Raw genomic sequence first — 20,661 nt, 5'->3', positions numbered from 1 at the left:
CCCACGAAGAAGTAAAGCATTTCATTTGGAGCAACATTATTTACCGGTTTGGGGTACCAAAAGTCATCGTAATGGACAATGGTAAGAACCTCGATAACAGAAGCACAAGGAAATTCTTTAGCGAACATGGAATCCTGCAAAAATTGGCTGCAGTTAGTCATCCACAAGGCAATGGGTAAGCTGAAATAACTAATCGCACGATATTCGGGTGCTTAAAGAAAAAATTGGAGAAATTGAAGACAAAGTGGTACGAGAATCTCCCTCAAGTGCTTTGGGCCAATCGAACCACTCCAAGACGACCCACGGGAGAAAGCCCATTTGCTATTGCATATGGATCCGAAGCTGTCATTCCTACCGAGTCCATAATCCCAACCCTTCAGACATCCTTGGTACTGGAGGGGAACAATGAGCAACAACTCGAACATAGCCTTGATTTGGTGGACGAAAGGAGAGATGCAGCAGCAATTCGTCTCGCGGCATACCAACAGCAGGTGTGTAACAGTTATAACAACCGCGTCAGATTCAGGAGCTTTGTGGTAGGCGATTGGGTTTTGAAGCAGGAGACAGCTCATGTAAAGAAACTGGAACCTAATTGGACCGGACCCTACAGGGTTACCGAAGTAGTGGGGAAAGGAGCATATCGTTTGGCCGAAGCTGGCGGACGTCCCATTGCGCGTCCTTGGAACGCAATACACCTGAAAAGGTATTTTCATTAGTTAAGTTTGTCCATTTTGCTACAACTTCTTCACAAATAAAGCTGCGTATGTCCATAGTCAGCCAAGCTTTTCTTTATTTTGCTTCTATGTTCAGTACCACTTTCCTCTATTTTTGTTTCTTTTTATAAAAATGGGGGACCATACTATGCATGGCATTCGTCTGATTTTTAACAAAACATGAGTTATGGCCTGTGCTTAAACCTTTCTATCCCACATCGACAAAAAAGTATGTGCCACATTCTGTTATATATGGATTTGAATGTATGTGCCACATTCTGTTATATATGAAAATATTCAAATAGTTAATCACGGTGTAAGGAGGGCCCACTGGTATTTAAGGCTGTCAAGCTCAATACCAGAGGCATTCCTTACACCGACCTTTTTGACAAAATTTAGTCTATGTCCCACATCGGATAGAAATAAAAAAGAAATGTGGTTCATAAATGCGTGGTCCACAACATTTGGTTGCCAAGAAGGGAGTATCAGTGGAGGCAGGACTCTAAAGTCAACAAATGGAAAACTTCACAGCCACTGTTACTCGCTTTCTTGGCCTCCTATCATTTTTGAGTCCTCGGCCTCATGATAAGTGGTTTAAGGAAAAATATAAGACAAACCTCCCCTCAGGCTCAGTGCCGGGGAGTAATTCATTCGCCTCGGACCTTAAGTGTCCGGTTCGGCACAACCTCCCCTCCGACTCAGAGCCGGGGAGTAATTCATTTAACCTCCCCTCAAGCTCAGCGCCGGGGAGTATTTCTCTCGCCTCGGACCCTAAGTGTTCGGCTCGGCAAAAATCTCGCCTCGGACCCTAAGTGTTCGGCTCGGCAAAAATCTCGCCTCGGACCCTAAGTGTTCGGCTCGGCAAAACCCCCCTCCGGCTCCACGCCAGGGAATGTATAATTCACCTCGGATCCTAAGTATCCGAGACAGCTTCGGACCCTAAGTGTCCTATTCAGCACTAGTCCTCCACGACTCAGTGCCGAGGGATAATTCGCCTCGAATCCTAAGTATCCGAGACAGATCTGGACCCTAAGTGTTCTAGTCAGCAATATTCCTCCACACTCAGTGCCGAGGAGTATTCACTTTAGACCTCTGGTACCCGGATCAGAACTCTTTCCTCCGGATTCCAAGTGTTTAATACCCTATGGATGCGGATATATCGTAAGTTCATCATACTCCACTCCACATCAGGAACACACGAGAAGGAAAGAGTGTGTATACGTCTACTGCAGGCAAGTAAAAGGCAAGGAGGGTTCATTTAACAGTTAAATCATTGTCCATATGAATCATCCTGCGATATCAACTAAACTGTTAAAAGGATCTCCTTCTTCCCACAATCCTTGCGTTTTCACGGATAGCATAAATCCGAAGCATAAAGACAATGTTTAGTGTTTAAACACATTACCAATCAGAGAAATATGAACAGTATCAAGAGCATACAGCAAAAACAAGTCAGGCAAGCCTAAAACAAAAAGTTATATTCATTACTCATTATCCCAAAACAGGCTGTTCATAAAAACAAAATACATGGTTCTACTTCCTCTTCGGATCGAAGGGAGTAGATTCAAAAGCATCCACTACATTAGGACTTGAGGTAGGAGGAGTTGAAGCCGTAGGAGCAGGGGAGCTAGGAGGACCCTTCAGGTGTGCCTTCACCATCTCGGCAAAGCGGATTTCAGCTTCCAAAGCCTCTGGCCCTTCATCGTATGGGAAGTGCACCCCCACCTACTTGTCAAAGGCGTCCGAATCCATCGTCTTAGGGCCTGGGCCCTGATTATAGCCAGACCGGAACGCTTTAGCACTAGCCAGGTGCGCCAGATAGGAGTAGCGCCCCTGCATTTCCTTCCCCGCCTTGAAGCAAGTAGTAAGAGCCTCGGTCAGGCGTTGAACCTCGGCCTGAAGAGAATCCACCTTAGCCTCAGAGGCTGATAACTGCCTCTTATACGCATCCTTGGCTTCAGAAGCTATCTTCAGATTGGTAGAGGCAGTAGTGGCTCTCTTCTCTGCATTGTCAAGATCCTTTTCCAACTTCTTGATGGAGAGGGATTAAGCTTCAGCAGTGGCGCAGAGGGCCATGGTGTGGTATAGACTCTGTTTAACAGGGAAGCAAATATAAGCATAAATAGAAACACAAGCAAGCAAGAGTAACATAATTCTGAAGAAGCAATGCGAACCTCTATGGCCCGGACTGGGGCAGAGGGGAGTAGTTGCTCCAACCCCATTTGGCTGATGGCTTCCTCGTCCTTTGGGAGCCACATTCCTCGAGCCATCGCCAGTGCAGCTGAAGGGTCTGTAATCACAGAATCCCCTGAGTGCAGGACTGACTTATCAGCCCTGGTGAAGGAAGGAGTCTAAGGAGCCCCAGTCTCAGCTAGAACAAAGGCCCTGACTTCATCTTCAGGTTCGGCCTCTCCAGCCTTTTTTCCTCTACTTTTAGAAGGGACCTTGCCCTTGCCAGAGGATGAGGGGTTGAGGCGAGATTTCTTCATTGGTGGCTCCTCAACCTCCACCTCATCCTCAGTTGATCTAATAACGATCAAGGGTTGGGCATCTTCGGCTTTCTTTTTTAAAGCCTCAGCCCTCCGTATCTCCTCCTCAGTCATGGGGAAACTGTCAAAGGATGGTAGAGACAGATCCATGAGGTCTGCAGCAACGGCACTAGAGGCAATGTCCTTGAGGTTTGAAGAAGTTAGCAGGTCCTCGATAGGCGAGGGGTCACTCCAGACTCGTTCCTCAAGAAAAGAAAGTCTGTTCCTTGCTGCGGAGGATGGGAATGTAGTTGAAAAAACACCAAGAAACTCATAAATACGTCGAAACATTAAGACTTGGCAAGGAAAACAGCCAGAACACTTGGTATGAAGGGAGGTTAAATATTCTATACCTAGTTTCCCGAACTTGCGCGGGATAGGAAGCGCAACTGATTGGGACACGAACCATTTTCCTTTAACTATAACCATCATTTCTTTCCATTTCTTTTCGGATGAAGGAAGGTTCGTGCATATCCTCTGATGAAGGGGAGAAGTAAAAAAGAAGCGACCAGGCTCGGTCCCATGCTTAGATATATTGTAAGTAAGCAGAAGGTCGGCAAGGGTCAAATCTAGAGCCTCTAATTTCCGGCGCACCAACAGTGCCGAAAGGATGCGAAAGAAATTAGGGTTTACTTGAAGGGGGGTAAGACCCAGCTTATTAAACACTAAATGATAGAAGGGATGAAGAGGGAATCGGAGGGCATTAAGATGCCCCACCGAAAGAAGCAACTCATCCTCCTCAACTCCCTCGCCAGAGGTAAAATCGGCACCCTCGGGATATTCTGCAATTTCTACTCCCTCAGGAATATCAAATTCTTCCATTACCGAAGCAATAGAGAACTTGATGCAGCGAATGGAGATGATTGCTTTCTTCTCGTCATGACTAAGAACATAATCAGAGCCTGAGGTAGATGTCTCGGTTGGAAGAGGGGAAGTACCTAATGGATTCGACAAAGGGCGATCTGTAGAAACCCTAGGAGGGGGAACCCTAATGCGAACGGGGGAAGATGAAGGTGTGGATTCAGAATCCCCAAGGTCTATACGTTCGGGAGTAGATGAAGTACTCATAAGGAAAAATTGAAGAGAAAGATGCGAGACTAACCTGACAAAGCGATGGAATGAAGAACGCAGAAGTGCAGCAAGGGCAAATGTAACTCTTGCAAAATCTTGTACGTCGGAGTAATAATGAAAGACCTCGAACCGTTTCTGAATCAAAGTAAAAAACCGGTTTCAATTCCCTCTTTAATAGGAGCCGTCGCTCAATTAAAAACGAAATTTGGGGCAAAGTGTGGAGGGAAAAAAACTCCCTCCAATAAAAAGCGCACACGTCACCACTACCCATGTCTACATTCCAAGGACATATAAGGCCCATCATGCTCAAGCCCAAGTTGAGGGTATTCACAACCCAAGACCATTGTTATTTGTCCTCCAACTTCCATCAAGGCCGAATCAAGAAGTCATCAGCCCAGCTTATGGGTATTTAACATCCGGCCTGTTACTCAAGCCCAGCCGGATCAAAATATATTCAGCCCAAGAATGCACAAGTCCTACCATTTGAAAGATTTACTGTAGAAGGAAAATTCTGATAGGAAGTTCTATACAAGGCAAGTTCTATGTATGGAAAATTCGACAATGGAAAGAACTCTATAAGAAAAAAATGGTTATATAAAAAGAAGTGGAGGACAAGTAAGGCGAGTCCTACCATAATTTTGCAATCTTTTGTGTATAAATAGAGGCTAAGACCTCTAATAAAGGATTAAGCAATTCTACGCTTCTCTATACCCTGTTCTTATTTATTTTTATTGTTTTTGAGTGACTTGTTTTATTTTTCTCAATCATTATTGGTTGAGCGAAATTTTGCACCTACAGGTGCCAAAACTAAGTAACTCGGCATCTATTCCTAGTTACACAAAAAAGAAAATGTCAGAAATCTATTTTGGAGTCCTTATACATAGATCTGTCGAAGAATCAGATCGGATTTGGCTTGAATCTTGATATATGGTCTTAATCCGATAAGGAATATATGTAATCCTATCCTACCCAATAATCTGACAGATTATCTGTTATTGAATCCATATCCCATTTTGCTGTTTATCAGATATTCAATGCACTAACCCAATTTCTTATGAGATGTAATTTGGTGTTTGAGTATTATATATTATATTTGGTCGATCGTATTACTATCGGATTAGATTGAGCATTATTGATATCTGATTTTTAAGTTTAAACTTTTAACAAATTACCGAATTCAAATCACTAAAGGATTATTAAATATTCATTCCACATCCTAGTTATTAGATTGGATTTAGACTGGATTTGGATCAAATCCAATCCGTTGACAAGCCTACTTACACATGCCAAATCAAATTTGGTTAACCCAATGTTTTATTTGCTCATTTTGGTTACACGTCAAAATTCACTTCCCTGTATGCACACATATGAAATGACATTGAATATATGATTAGAACTACTAAAACTGCAAACAAAAACTTGATTTTTTCCTCAGTACAATAGTACATTAACCACTAATCTATTTGCTTCTTCAAATAAGAAAATGATTTGTGGTCCGATAGTCAGACTAATCTGACTGTTTGACATCTGTGGTGTGGCTGACGTCATTATGACGCCAACCCTCACTCGCATCAAAACAGTCAGGACTCCATGTCATGACTCTCTCAAATATCTAATATTTGAGGTAAACATTATTACTTGACATTACAGAAGTGGCAAACCCAATAAGCTAATGCAACAAAGAGGGAACCTGGGATATTCCTATTGTGCAAAAATAGGCTGATGGATAGGGGTTGCTACCTTCCTCCAACTGAAACTTAAACCTCCCATCGAATTCCCAAGAAAACAAAATGGCAAAAAAAAAAAAAAAAAAATCATACCAAAAACCCTATCATGAAGGCAACCTAATGTAAGGCATTTATGAGCACCTCCATTTTAATTTGGTAGTGCACGAATATTGTGACAATTCAATGTATCAAATTTCAATAAAAAAAAAGGTAATGCATGCTTGTTAAACATTTATCCTCTCTACTTTGACTAGGTTTTGCTGGAGCAATCACTAAACTATCCTTAACTTCGGCCAGCAAGTATGACTAATGCATTTTGATGAATTTTTTCAAGGAAGTTACAATGTGCCCAACACCATGCTATGGTGCGTGTCTCCAGCTTAGTGCTCTAAATGTACTAATAAGAGGAAAGCTCATTGCCCTCATGACAGATGCCAACTAATTTTTGAATCAGTTGAATTGTTTTATGTTTTCAGAAATCCCAATTACTATGAAATCCCAGATTTTCAATGTTCTAATTTCATCTTTTCCTACACTTTATCAGCAACCGGTCAAAAGCATTAACTACCCAGTTCACAGAGAATAAAAGCCCCAAAAGAAAAAAAAAAACCCCTAATTCAAAGCCAAAGTCCTAGGTGGGTTCTCTAATTTTGCAAGAAATTAAATCGTATCAAACAACAAAACGATGACCAATTGGTTACACATTAAAACGACGAGACTCAAAACTAATACATAGAAAGAATTTGACTATCCAGGTCCATCTTCATCGGAAAAGCCGACCCGTACGTGTTCGCGAGGATCCTTCTCTTCATCTCCTTCTGCGTCTTCCTTGCCTAATCAAAAATGCATATAGAGAAGCATACAAATTAGACGACCTATACATAAATATATACCCATCTATATAGAGAGGAGTTTTAGAGAGAGAAAGTACAGAGTGATAGGCAGATTGGAGGGGATGAGATTCAACGATTTCACTCTTGACGCCTTGAATTCCAAAACGAAGTGCGTCGTTTCGGACTCCTCCGATTTCGTTCGCTATTGTCTTTGGAGTTTCCATTGTTATCTCTCTCTTCTTGATTTCTCTCTGTTGGACTGTCTTCTGTCTTCAACTTTATAGCGGCGATGCGTTTGGCTTTCCAAACAAGAAAAGAAGACGAATTTAAAGCAAGTAAGAAGCAAATACGTCGTCGTTTTATTTGGTCACAATTTTGGGCCTTGGGCCCTAATAAAGTAAAACCCACCAACACATGGAAATCGGAAATGGATACGCTACTTGATATCGCAAGGTTTATTATGGGCCTCTTTTAGCCCAAATGGCTAGAGAAGAAGAGAACTGGAAGGAAAATAAAAAGGAGGGAACAAATTTCCTTCTTTAGGTAGAGAGATGATGATATAAGGAAAGAAAGTATAATATTTCACAAATTTTCATCCCAAATATGGGCAGAAGATAAGAAAGAAGATAACTGAGCCTATTATAGAAGTTTTAAATAACTACATCATCCATCATAAATATTTAACAAACTAGTGGTGGGTTTAATGGTAAAAATAACTTAAAAATTTATTCTTCCTTTTATCCTAGAGATCAAATTAAATTGTCAGTTTTTTTCCATTATTTTCCATCCAACCGAACAAAAAGAGGAAACACTTAATCTCCTCATTAAGGATTTCTCAGTCATTCTTTCTTCTCTCTATTTCATTCAATTTTTTTCCTTTCTAACAAACCAAGCAAAATTTGGGTTAGTTTGGAAATCGTTTTGCATTTTTGTTTTTTTTTATTTAAAAAAAGTAAAATTATATATTTATCATGGAGTATGTTCATTTGTGATAGGAAGTGTGTTTGATAATAAAAATTTGTTGCAATTTTTTTTGAAACAATAACATCAAAACATGTTTGCTAATTAAAAAGGTATTGCATGATTGAGTAACAAAAAAGTGTTGCATGTTGAGTTGTTTTGTTTTGTTATAATACACCATCAACTTACAACACAACACAAAATAGGGTTGTCAAATAGACCCTAAGTAACCACTATTTAAGGTCAATTGAATTGCTGATGATTAAACTGAGTCATCTTGTCACCCTCATTTAGATACTACACACCTAGAAATTTATTTATTGGGTAGATGCATCACAGAAGATCCTTTAAAATAAGGAGGATTAGATTTGTTATTTTGACTATAAGTACATATCAAATCTCAGAAAGATCAAGAAAAGTGGAGGTGTGGGTACATTACATGCATATTAATTGCATAAAAGAGAAGTGCACTGTACAAAGTTCTGAATTAATTAAAATTGCATATTCTCGACAACTTTTTTACTTTTAGGAGAGTTGTCAAAATAGGTGTGAATGTATTTACAATATATATATACAAACTGACAGGGGATTGTAAGATTTATTGATTTCTCCATATATATATATATAAAGGAGTAAAGGAGCCCCAGTACTCATTTTAAACTACTTCATCACGCAATTAGTAAGCCTGCCTGCAGTCTGAGATACTTGACAACAGCCTTTGTTTAATGTAACGTATAAGCACCCGGCCTACAAATGGTCAAACAATTTATCAGCCAACTAACATCTTTTTTTCCGGAAAGTCGGCCAACTAACATCTTCCTGCAGGGCAATCTATGCCTACCTTTTTTTTTTTTTTAGTTAAATCAATCTATGCCTACTTGGCCTTGCCATTTACACACACACAAACACACACACACACATATATATATATATTACAGTAGTAATTTCGCTGATGATCTCATGCATCTCTCTCTCCTGTCCCTTTTTCTTAACTATTTTTCATGCAGTGTACAGTGAATAATATTAATGTTGCAGCTTTTCACCATTAAGCTACTGCTCTCATTGTATTACCTTTTCCAATGACTTTGAAGGGAATTGATCGTGCATGGACCATTCATCAATCGACACGTTTTTACTTCCCGTGTCTTGTTTGGGTTTTGAGAAAAATGATTATTAGAAAAGAAAAAAAAATTATAAAACTAAAACCTTTTTCCGCGTGTACTTTTTTGTTTAACAGATATATGAATGTTTGGGTATGACATTCTTCAGTGTCTATTTCTCAAATTATGTGGTTTTACAATGTTTACATGGTTTCAAGACAGCCATTTTCCCTTGTTGAGAGCTAAAGTCAAAGTATTTCCAGACTTCCAGTTCATGCAGCAGCAGGTAAGTGATGCAATATATATATATATATATATATATATATATATATATTCTTTCTCCTCCTTGTAAAATTTACTTTCTTGAGAGAGGTAGTCTGACATATAAAAGTTTAAACTTGGAACCAGTGATAACACAGTACTGCATTTACCTGTGAAGACTGCATATTTTATTCACATACTTCCTCTCTCTAGCTCTCTCTCTCAATAATCTTATATTTGTGCATGGGATTTTTTTTAATTATTATTTTTTTTAAAATTTTAAATCGATACAATTCTTTGCAAGGTAAGGATAAAGTTGTTCATCAACACAACCATGAAAGTGGCATATATATAGATCAACCAAGTATCATATGCTCTAGCTTTGTATCCAATATATATATATATATATATATATATATATATATATATATATATGCATGATCTAGCAAACTGTGTTTATGAGAGGTGAAGGTTCAAATTCCAAATGGAACATGCAATGGGGCAGGGGGATGTGTGTGGTTTACCTACTAAAAAATAAAAGAAAAAAAGACAGTACCCTGCAAATTTATTTTGAAATCCTTCCAATATTTATTTGCATAAAAAAAAATAATAATAATTCCTTCCAATATTTAGTGATGTTTAGGCAAACTGTATTTATTAGTATTTATTAATTATGGCTTAAGTAATGTCCAAAGGTGTACCAGACATAAGTCCATCAGAGCAGCATGTGTCATGGTAGCAGATTTCTCAAAAGACAGTGAAATTTAGATAATCCTTAAACCCTACCACTTTAGGGTGTAGAAATTAAATTAAATAGCCCATCTTGGGATTATATATATATTCAATCAAAACCAACCAAAATATGCTCCTATTCAAGAATGTCACACCTTACCCACACACACAGATGTAAATGTCGCACAATCTTTCATAATCAGACTAAAATGAAGCGCTAATCATGTTGGTCTAGTATCCATTGCCATTGGTAGGTCTCTGTATCTAATCTGAAATTCTCCTTCGATTGAGTTTATGGATACACATGAAAAGCCAGAATTAATCTCTAAATCATGCAGGTATATTGACGAAAATTTCATTCAGTTCTTTATCATAAGTGAGAAACATATACCACGTACACTGCACATTAGCAGGTGATTTTAGGAATCACAGAGAATCCAAGTAAAAATATCTTCTACCAAAAAACTACCTAAACCTGTTTTAAATTTTTAATTAATAAAGTTTTTGTTTTCCACCTCAGCAGTACTCCTTTCTGTCCTATTGATGGGTACAAAGTTTTGGGTGTGAGACTTCCTACTTCTCTCTGTGAAGTCAGATTCCACTCAAAGCAGATCTTCTCCAATTCTCAGCTGAATGCGTAACCATACATGTCCATGTATTTCTTGCAAACCTGTGTTCTCTAAGCAAAATATATATATACTCAAAACTTTGTGTATTGTAACTAGCAACATCACAATATATCTTATTCTGCTTTTACCTACATTGAATTTCACTTTCAAGTAGCTAGCATTACTCATTAGAAAAATGACATGTCTATACACAGCGCGCTATTCAAATTCTTCTATAATCATTTCTTTTCACCAAAACACGAACTCATCGCACTCCAAATTGGAGCTCTGTTTCTGTAATTAAGTAGCTCGATCATCATTATTGAGGGCATCGAGTATTCAATATAAATCTAACTGGACTTGCCTCAGAGAACTTAACTATCTACTCATTAATTCAACAAACTTCCTGTATCCTCCTACCTTATGTGATTTACCTCTTTGATGCAGATTCACACTAGATTTTTTCCAATGGATATTGACTCCAGCTCTTTGAAAATTCAAGCATCATATAAAATCATCCAAATGCTTAGGCACATACGCAGTACTCGAGGCTAGCTTACATATATGCACGGTAACAATAATTACAAAAGAAAGCCAAATGTAATAAATACTTCAAAATTAAAAGCTTTCTAATACTAAGGATTCAGATGATAAAAAGATCTTGCATTTTCAAGGTCTCAATCATGGAGTTCACACTTATTAGGACTCAAAACATACTAAACTATTTTATGTGGGAGCAGCTCCCACAATGATTTAAGGTGGCTAAATTTTTTCCCCTAGTTTTAAGGTGGCTATTTCATCATGAAACAAGTATTTTCTTTACCTAAAAATAAATTAAATACACAAAAGGAAAAGAAAAACTACTTTAACCACAATCTAAGATCAAAACTTAGGTTATGTAGCTCAATGTAGTACTGTATTTGTGTACAGGTCGGGCCCCTACATTCTGAGTCAAAAGTCTAAGTTGTTGGGTAGTGTTGCATACCCGCTATATATACCCAATATATTTCACATCCGGATTTGAAGTTAGCTAGCTAGCTGCAGCACAACTCTTTCGTCAAAGATGACAAGCTATTAGATGATCACTATTGAAGACAAGAATCATCAGCTATTTAATTTATGAGAGGCAGGAACCTATTCTTATGCAAATGAAAAAAGGTAACCATAGAACAAGCATATATAAGCAATGTATATGAAGTTATATAACAGAATAACAAGCTTCTGGTAAGAGAACCTTAATAGTCCCTTAATTTATAAATTTAGTTCTTTCTGAAACTTGCATACTCTTTTGCACCTTGGAAAAATAAGATCTAACATGAGACTTCTGTGCTAATTAAAACTTTTAATATCAATTAGCATGGCAAAGGACTAAGATACATTTTAGATTTTTCTCTCTCAACATCCGCTTTTGAAATGATCGAGATTATTAAATAATTGTTCTCAATCTATATCAGAGTTATCATTATAGCCTTCACTCTTGATTGGGGACTCAACAGATATTATCAAGGCTTAGTCCCCTAAACCAATAATCCAAAATATAAATATATATATATATATATATATATATATATATATTCTTTATATATTGTTACTTTCTTAAAATTTTTATTTCCTTATAATTATTAGATCCCAAACAATATCAGAATCCCAAAAATTAAAAATATTTTCTTATATTATCACATTTTAAAAGATTTATTTCCTTATATTATTATACCCCAAACAATAGCAGAATCCCCAAATTTTATTTTTTCTTTATTTTATTTTTTTTACCAAAATTTTATAGTGAGCCCAAAGAATTAACTCCTAGTTGCTTCTAAAAAATACATATTAAGCTTTAAACTCTTTGCTTAAGATATTAACTCATAAATCTCCATATTCTTTTTCCTGATAAATCCTGGCCATTGTCATGTGCCTGAGCACTCATTGGGTTGCATTTTTTTTATTCATATTTTTGTAAGCATGGTGTCACGCTTAGTCAAGTTGCATGGAAAATCTACCATGTCTTGGACCGGCGGAATGACATGACTGAAGTTATAGAATATTCCAGATTGATGTGGAGTTATGGAGCTAGTACTGCATAGATTTTAGATTTGAGAAGGTAGGGAGGTTGTCTATGGATAAGGATCATCTTTATGAAAGGAGAGGTGCTGCGCACCCACCAATACCTCTTCTTTTCTGGAGGGGATCCTTGTCCGATGTCTATAATAGGGAGTGTTATTTGTAACCTAGTGACATTTTCCTCCCAACATCTTTGATTAATTGAGATGATACTTGCAATAATGCAAAATTTAAATGTGACATGCATTCACTCAAATCAACCTCATTTAGCTTCATTTCTTCTTTTATCAAATGAATTTTTTTAAGATTCATATCCATAACATTCAACAAGTATATAAGGTTGTAAAGGAAGAACACTCAGTAATATACCATTCCCGTTTCTGCTTTATAGTGAACTTTAATACTATCATATATTTTCATCCAATGCGGTGTCATAATTTTATTTCACAAAAGCTGTTTCTGGAACTCTTGTTACTTATGATACAATGAGATATAAATGTTTTAGAAACAATCTATGATCTAAATATTCACCTAGATGCCGTGTAAATTAGGTTAATTTACAAATCAACCAAAAATCCATGTTAAAGATATATATGGAGAGTTCAAATGGTTATATGTAGTCATGGATATTACCTCATATCCTTTTGATGTGCTCTTTACACATTAGTACTACCAGTAACACTAGGTTTAAATATACCGAGAATAAAGGTACGTCCTCATAATTTCTTTTGTTCTCAATTAAAATATGTTATTTGATTACAGATAAATCATGCTTGGCTATCTGTAGTAAGATTCATCATCCTGGTCATCATGCCAAGTCTCAACTGCTACCATCAAATTTGTTTTTCTAATGTTTAGGTAAGTGTACTAATATATAGCAGAAACCATAGTAGTAAGAAATATATTGTATCCAAAAAGAAGAAGAAAAATAAAACTCAGGCACAAATTAATTAACAAACATAAATAATAGAGAAACATACATATATCTTCCCCATGATCAGTTCAACTGCTCTGCAGTTGATGGGTGATCTGAAAACATAATAAGCATGGGAAGATAATACAACTTTTAATTATTCAGAGATTAATTTCAATCTGAAGGAACTTCAAAAGAACTAAAAATACATATATTTATTAGAGTTCATGTACCATAGTAGAGCTGACTGTGGTTGTTGTAGACCTCCCAGGGTTTGCCATAGATTTGAAATTCTGCAAATTAATTGTGACACAAATTAAATAATAAAATGGTTCAAAGAATCAATTCAGCTAAGTTCTTATGTACATAATTGGGATGATACCTGTGGATAGATTCATGCTGGCCATAACACGAAAGCTAGAGGGTGCAATAGTAGTACCAATGTCCCAACGTTGCGCGACATTTGAAGAATAGTTTGAAAGGTCTTGCTCATAATTATCAGACAACAAAGATGGCTCAAACTTTCTCTTCATCACAATAGATTCATCAATTATGTCCTGATCTCTTGGTGCTAATTGATTAAGTACTATTTGTGGGTGAGACATAGTACTACATTCAATTTCAGCATCCAGATTTATTGAAGATATTGTGATGTCTCTATGAGAACCTAATTGTTTCAACATAGAGGGTTTTGAATTGGAGATTTTTTTATCATCAGATTGATCAACCCTTGATCTAGTGCACATCTTTTCGCTAGTTCTTTTTCTTGCTCTTTCTCTTGCCTTTGTTCTAGACTCTCTTGAAAGCACACGAAGTGCGGATTTATCCCGTCTCAACAGCTTCTTGTTGGAAGCTATCATCCCCTGTATTGTGTCTCCATTGTCAGCAGCAGCAGCTTCAATGATTCTTGACGACACTACTAGGCATTCGACGGAGGAGCTCTTGGAACCACCATTGATCCTGTGATTCATGTGCACCAGCTCAGAAATGGCTGTTTTGGACTTGGCGAAAAGCCAATCAAGGGTTTTACTAGCCTTGTCAAAACCAAGCATGTCTTGAAGGTCGAAGAACCTCCGAGCAACCCCAATGGACAACCTGACTCTCCGTTCCCTCTGGCCTTTGGCGGTACTGATCTTGCTATGCCTGTCTTTCTTCACAGGTTTCTTCCTTGGGAATGAGTTGGAATATTGAGCATAGAGGTCATGACCATCATCTAGTCCATTATTGACACCTTGGTTTGAACCATTCATGCTAAAAAGAGTTCTATCTAGGACTTGATGAGCATTGGCTGGTGATGACAAGTAGTGACCCAAAAGCAGATCTTTGTAATTGTGGTGGTGAAGAAACATTTCATGGCTGTTGAGGGAAGGAGGAGAGAGGTGGAAAGATGAAGGAAGATGAGGAAAAGGGTTAGCACCGTTGGTTGAAGAGAACATTTTCTGATGGCTAATTTGAAGGTAACATTTATTGGGTTCAAATCTCACTTATATCTCTTCTCGATCTAGGGCAAAGTTAGCTACGTACAGTGTTAATGGAAGAAGAGATCGAGGACAAAGTTAGCAACAGTTTTTATGGAAGAGGAGAGAGAGTGGTGAATGACCGGATATATATGTATATATATTATATATATATAAAGTTGCGCCCAATTCAAGTAGGAGTAGTGTAGAGGATTAATGGAGATTGATGGCAAGCCACTGTATAATGTATAAGTGTATATACAGGTATAGACCGGCATTGATCAAAAAATGAATATTAACCCACAAATACAAAGAGAATCATAAAATATATATAGAGAAAGAGAGAGAGCACAAATTGGTTTTAAGTTTTTAGGTATTCTTCTTCATCTATCAGTATATATGGTGCAGAGAAGAGGCGTTAACGCTAGAGCATTTAGGTTTTTGTAAAAGCCGTGAAAATGGCTACACGTGGCCTGGTATGTCTGTGAATAAACCCTAGGAAAACGACAAACGAGTTGAGCTGTGCAATGGAAGCCATTGCTCGTTGTGGACTTCGGGTGGCCATCAACTGTCCCTTTCTTCTAAAAGATAAACCCCACCACATCTCTCATCTCTCTCACCCAATCCTCTGCGACAAAAGCATGAATGATAATTAATAATGATGGGAAATGATATTTTAACTCATTATTGAGAAATTATATTTTCATTCCATTTTCTTCACTTTGTTTTAGAGAGTGACATAATTGTTATTCTAACGTAAATTAAAACTCTGCAGCTATTGCAAAAAATACCCCTTTGGTTCACTTTTGAGGAATAACTTTGTTTTATGGTTTTTTATTTTTTTTTATTTTTTTTTTAAATTAAAACTCTGCAGCTATTGCAAAAAATACCCCTTTGGTTCACTTTTGAGGAATAACTTTGTTTTATGGTTTTTTATTTTATTTTATTTTTTTTAAAAAAAAAAGGGTTCAATTGGAATGTAAATGATGAACAAAATGTGTACTGCAAATATTATTTTTAAAAATAGTTGCAGTAAGAAGAGAGGGAGGACAAATTTGTCATTTTAATTATTAAAGGGAAAAGAGATATACCACTGGAGGAAAATTGTGGTGCACAAATAAGATCTCCCTATGTTTTTCTCATATTTGCGATATATATATATATATACTGTGAGAAAGATATATGAAAGTGTATATAATGCACATATCAATTACTTTATAACATATGTTTGGTCAACTTTTAATTAGGGTTTTTAACTAATCCGATATATGAAAGTTCAATTTGACCTCCAATTCTAATTATTTAATCCGAGCACAATTTATCTTTAAATTTTTAAATTCAGATTTGTAACTCAAGTTAAGATTTCAGGTTAGAAAGTTAGTTTAATTCGGATTAGAATTTAATATGAGCTTGAGTTAGTTTAATATTAGAAAGGTTTTAAAATTTTAATGCAAATTTTTACAAAATTAAAAACAAATTCTTAAAAAGTTAATTTTTCAAAGTATTAACATGTAATAAATTAAAATTTAACACAGAAAATTAGAATTAAAAATGTGATCATAATTTGAATATTATATGTGATATATTTAAAAATATACTACTTACATCTCAAAATATGTGGACACCTATTTTAAAATGGATGGAGTATATAAATAATATTAAAATTCGCGTTTGGATTGGGTTTAAGTTCGGATTGGTATGTTCAACTCTTGTAAAAAAGTTATGCTATCAAAAAGAATTTTGATAGGTGAATTCTTCATATTTAATCATCAATTGAAAAATGTATTAAATTATTTATTTAACCAAAACTATTTTATTTTAGGATGAACTCCATGCTTGTTAAATTTTATTATTATACAAACAACAAGAGGATATAATTCTTTATCCAAAAAAAAAAAAGTCATAAATCTTTTAAAACTCATCATTATATTGGTTGAACATATTAAACTATATTATATATCTTATCCATATATATTGCTTTGCTTCTTTATTAATTTGACCTCACTTACCAGACAGTGTCCTTGCATTAGATAATTTCCATTTGACACTCTCTCTCCAATATTTCCTTTTCAGTTGCAAATGCTCTCTCTCTCTCAAGGGAGACCCGAAGGGGCGGGGGTGGTTTTGATGTAGTTTTCAAAGGACACCACATTATAGATATAGTCATATATATATATATATATAGTACTATCTTCTGTGGGCTTACTGTCTAGTCTATTGTGTGGCTGCACCATATGTATAAATATAAAATATTTTGTACGAATGTAATGATTATGAAACCAAATACAGTATAATTGTTACTTTAACAACTGGTGATTGATTTTTTTTTGAATTTTGATTAATTGTACGACAATTTATGCCCTTTTGGCATTTGAAAATAGTGCAGTAGTGGGGTCTTACTACGTACCTACCACAGATTTTCCCAAATCAGAAAAAAACAGAAGAAAACATTAAATAGGAAGGAAAACGTACAAAACAAAATAATTAATGGCTCTCTGTTTGATTTTATGGAAACTACTACTGAAAGTGAATTGCAAAATAGTAAAATAAATTATGTGAAGACTCAAGTCACATAATTCTTTTTAATTAATGTTATTTTTACGTTTCGAATGAACTCTTGTACTTATGTTTTACGCATCTCACTATATATGACTTAAATATGCAACTTTCATGCTTTAGTTCTCAAATTTGTTCTCGCTCCCACTTTATGTGACTTGTTACTTGCCTAATTATTGAGTAATTTATCTTTACTTGCTGTTAATATAATTCAATTACAAATGCACTTAAATTTATAATTATATAATAAAAAATAAAGAAATAACATAGGCTGACTGAATTTATTTCAAAAAAAAAGAAGTTATTGTTGTTATTTATCATTATTTTAATTTTGTGATTGAACCATATCAGCGGTGAAGAGTGATAACCTACTCATCGGTGAGTAGGCCATCGCTGATGTGGTCTAGTAACGTACAAATGTACAAATAATTCATAACAATATTTAGGTCCAACCCAAGTTGGATGAACTTTATTCAATTTGTTGATGTGGCCTTATAAATATAAAACAAGTGTTTAAAAGTAAAAATTATGATTTAAAACACATGTCTAAAAGCAAAAGTTAGACAATGCCCAATTTAATTTTAATACTTGTCGCAATTTTATTGGACCACATTAGCAGGTTAGATGAAGTTCATTCTATCTGATTTCTTATTTATCACTTTCTTAATTTTATTATTTGTGCATTTGTGATTGGACAACATCAACGTAACGAGTAAACAATTTTTGTCGATAAATTTCTATCATGTATTTATTTAGCAAGAACTATTTTAAAAATTTCTATCTGATTTCTTATTTATCACTTTCTTAATTTTATTATTTGTACATTTGTGATTGGACAACATCAACGTAACGAGTAAACAATTTTTGTCGATAAATTTCTATCGTGTATTTATTTAGCAAGAACTATTTTAAAAAAATTTTATGAGAAATTATTTTTTTATGATTTGAATAACATATATAATAAACTTACAATAAAAGAAAGTGTATTATTATAAATTTATAAATCTTTTTTAATATATTAATTTTTATTTTGCCTTAGCGGAAACAACATGAAAAGGAAAGTAATGGTTTTTTTTTTTTTTTTTTTTTTTTTTTTTTTTTTTTTTCCTGCAACTTTTTAAAGTTTGGATAACAAGAAATGAAATATTGTGGGAAAGTAACTTTCCAAACCAACCACCTAACTTTCCCACAAAATTTTCGTTAGAAAAATTTTATTTTCTTGAGGAAAATATATTAAATTTCCATTATATCCCATTTTAAATTTCTAAAATAAAATCTGTTCTTTTGTTAAGAATAGTATAATAGTTTTATCTCTCTATGTGTCCTTCATATTTTTTTTTTTAGATTATTATATTGTTTTTATTTTTATAAATATAAAAAAATATTAAATATAATTTATTTAGACCTATTGTCATATTTATAAAAAAAGAAATCATGATTTAAAAATAATATAAATTTCCTAGCGAAATGCATTTTTGGAGATAGAACATATATTTATGCTCTTTTTAAAATTTCAAAACTTATTTTTTAGAAATGTATATAAAAAGGTGGACATTTATTTTGGGATAGATAGAGTATTTTTTAAAAAAAAATGTTTTCATAAATATTATGAATAATTTTAAAAATTTTGTGACTTGCAAAAAAAGATAATACTTCGGTCCTTTCATGGGATGATGAACTTTATCCTTCTACCTGATGTGGCCTAATACAATTTAGACACATGTCCAAATTTTTAAATTTTTTAATAATAGTTATTATCCAACTTCTTACTGGTTAAACCCAAATCCATTTTTTTTTTTTTTTCCTTTCCAAATTTTCATATAATATTTTAGGAAAATGCTACACTTCACCAATTTATATTTGTGATTTTTTATCGAATTAGGTGACTGTTTATTTGTCTGCTTTATATATTTTAAAAGTAATTTTTTTAATATAGGAAAAATCTTAATATAGAAAGATAGATTAAATATTAAAATTTATCAATATAGAATCCAAACCCCTAAAATAACTCATTAATTTTAATTCATTTCATCTGATATATATATATATATATTGGTTTGGGAAACTCTTTCTATTAAATCTTCAAATAATTAAAACAAGAAGTTACAAAAAAATTTCTATGAATGAGTGATCTCTTTCTCGTAAATAAGAACTTTAATTTATTAATTATATTTTAATTTGGTATTTTTTAATTACGGTAAAATTTTAAAGAGATACCCAAAAGATATATATATATATATATATATATATATATATATATAAAATAAAAAAATATTAGTAGAAAATTACAAATTATAGATAGAGAAAGAAACCTATGTAACTGTTCATTCTTACCTTTTTTTTTCTTCAATTGTAAATTTGTTTAATTTGTTAAAATATGAAACACAAATATATAAAAGAATAAAGTGCAATATGTATTAAAATAGAGGATATTCATTTTTGTTTAGTTATAGCCACGTGAGATTCAAGATATATACAATTATAAATTAGAATTCGAGATGTGTAGCACTGTCAATATTTTAAGCTCATATTTCTTTCATATTCAACACTTGATATAATACATTTTCTACATAAATTTAATTTTAAACATGTGACTAAATTATATGACCAATTAAAAAAATAGGTTTAACAATTCACTGCAACTGTTTGGTACAAGAATTATTTTTAAAATTATATTGTATATAGAAAAAAAAATTAGAAAGATGAACTTTATCTTAAAAAATAAATAAAATCCCAAATATTGTACTTAAGAAAACGACTGCTATTTTGAGATATTCTAAAGGATAATACTATTCTAACCGAATTACCTCTAGACCAAATCATTTATCACCGTTAAATGCATTAAAGTGGATCATTAAAATGGCCCACATAGTTCGCAACTAGGCTTGACTATGCCCTTTAAAATTCATTTTCCTACTCAGAAAGATTCTCGTGAACAAAAGAAAATTTATTTGAGAAAGAGGTTATAATCGTCATACCGAATGTGTCCGTACCATTAATTAATTAAGTGTACTCATAGAACGACAATCTCCATGTTCCGATCAGTGTTGTGTAATGGTCCCGATGTATGTTGGGCCTGTTGGCTGTTGGGTAATGAAATACACATTGCTCTTTGTGTTTGCTTTTATATGCACATATTGTCTT

General features: G+C 34.4%; 1 protein-coding gene and 1 long non-coding RNA gene across 2 annotated transcripts; both read right to left on the bottom strand.

Annotated features, from left to right (window-relative positions):
* Positions 1-6,671: 6,671 nt before the first annotated feature.
* LOC132283763 (uncharacterized) lies at positions 6,672-7,164 on the bottom strand. Its single transcript, XR_009472128.1, has 2 exons — positions 6,971-7,164; positions 6,672-6,872 (listed from the first exon to the last, which is right to left on the bottom strand). It is a non-coding gene; the product is annotated as an uncharacterized LOC132283763 (long non-coding RNA).
* Positions 7,165-13,455: 6,291 nt separating this feature from the next.
* Positions 13,456-15,298, bottom strand: LOC132285409 (transcription factor CYCLOIDEA-like). The gene is made up of 2 exons (XM_059787593.1): positions 13,887-15,298; positions 13,456-13,797 (listed from the first exon to the last, which is right to left on the bottom strand). The coding sequence occupies exons 1-2, from the start codon at positions 14,938-14,940 to the stop codon at positions 13,730-13,732; spliced, it is 1,122 nt and encodes a 373-aa protein (XP_059643576.1). The 5' UTR covers positions 14,941-15,298; the 3' UTR covers positions 13,456-13,729.
* Between the last annotated feature and the right edge of the window lie 5,363 nt (positions 15,299-20,661).

This window comes from Cornus florida, unplaced genomic scaffold (assembly GCF_030987335.1).
Source record: "Cornus florida cultivar Cherokee Brave unplaced genomic scaffold, ASM3098733v1 CherokeeBrave_3.0.0_Hap2_Chr11, whole genome shotgun sequence".
Lineage (NCBI taxonomy): Eukaryota > Viridiplantae > Streptophyta > Magnoliopsida > Cornales > Cornaceae > Cornus > Cornus florida.
This window is presented reverse-complemented; position numbering and strand designations above follow the sequence as displayed.

What these genes read in the sequence shown, in the direction of transcription:
- LOC132285409 (XM_059787593.1), bottom strand. Translation starts at nt 14,940, where the DNA reads ATGTTCTCTTCAACCAACGGTGCTAACCCTTTTCCTCATCTTCCTTCA. An exon ending in CAGCATGAATCTATCCACAG is followed by an intron (nt 13,798 to 13,886) that starts GTATCATCCCAA and finishes ATTAATTTGCAG; the next exon opens with AATTTCAAATCTATGGCAAA.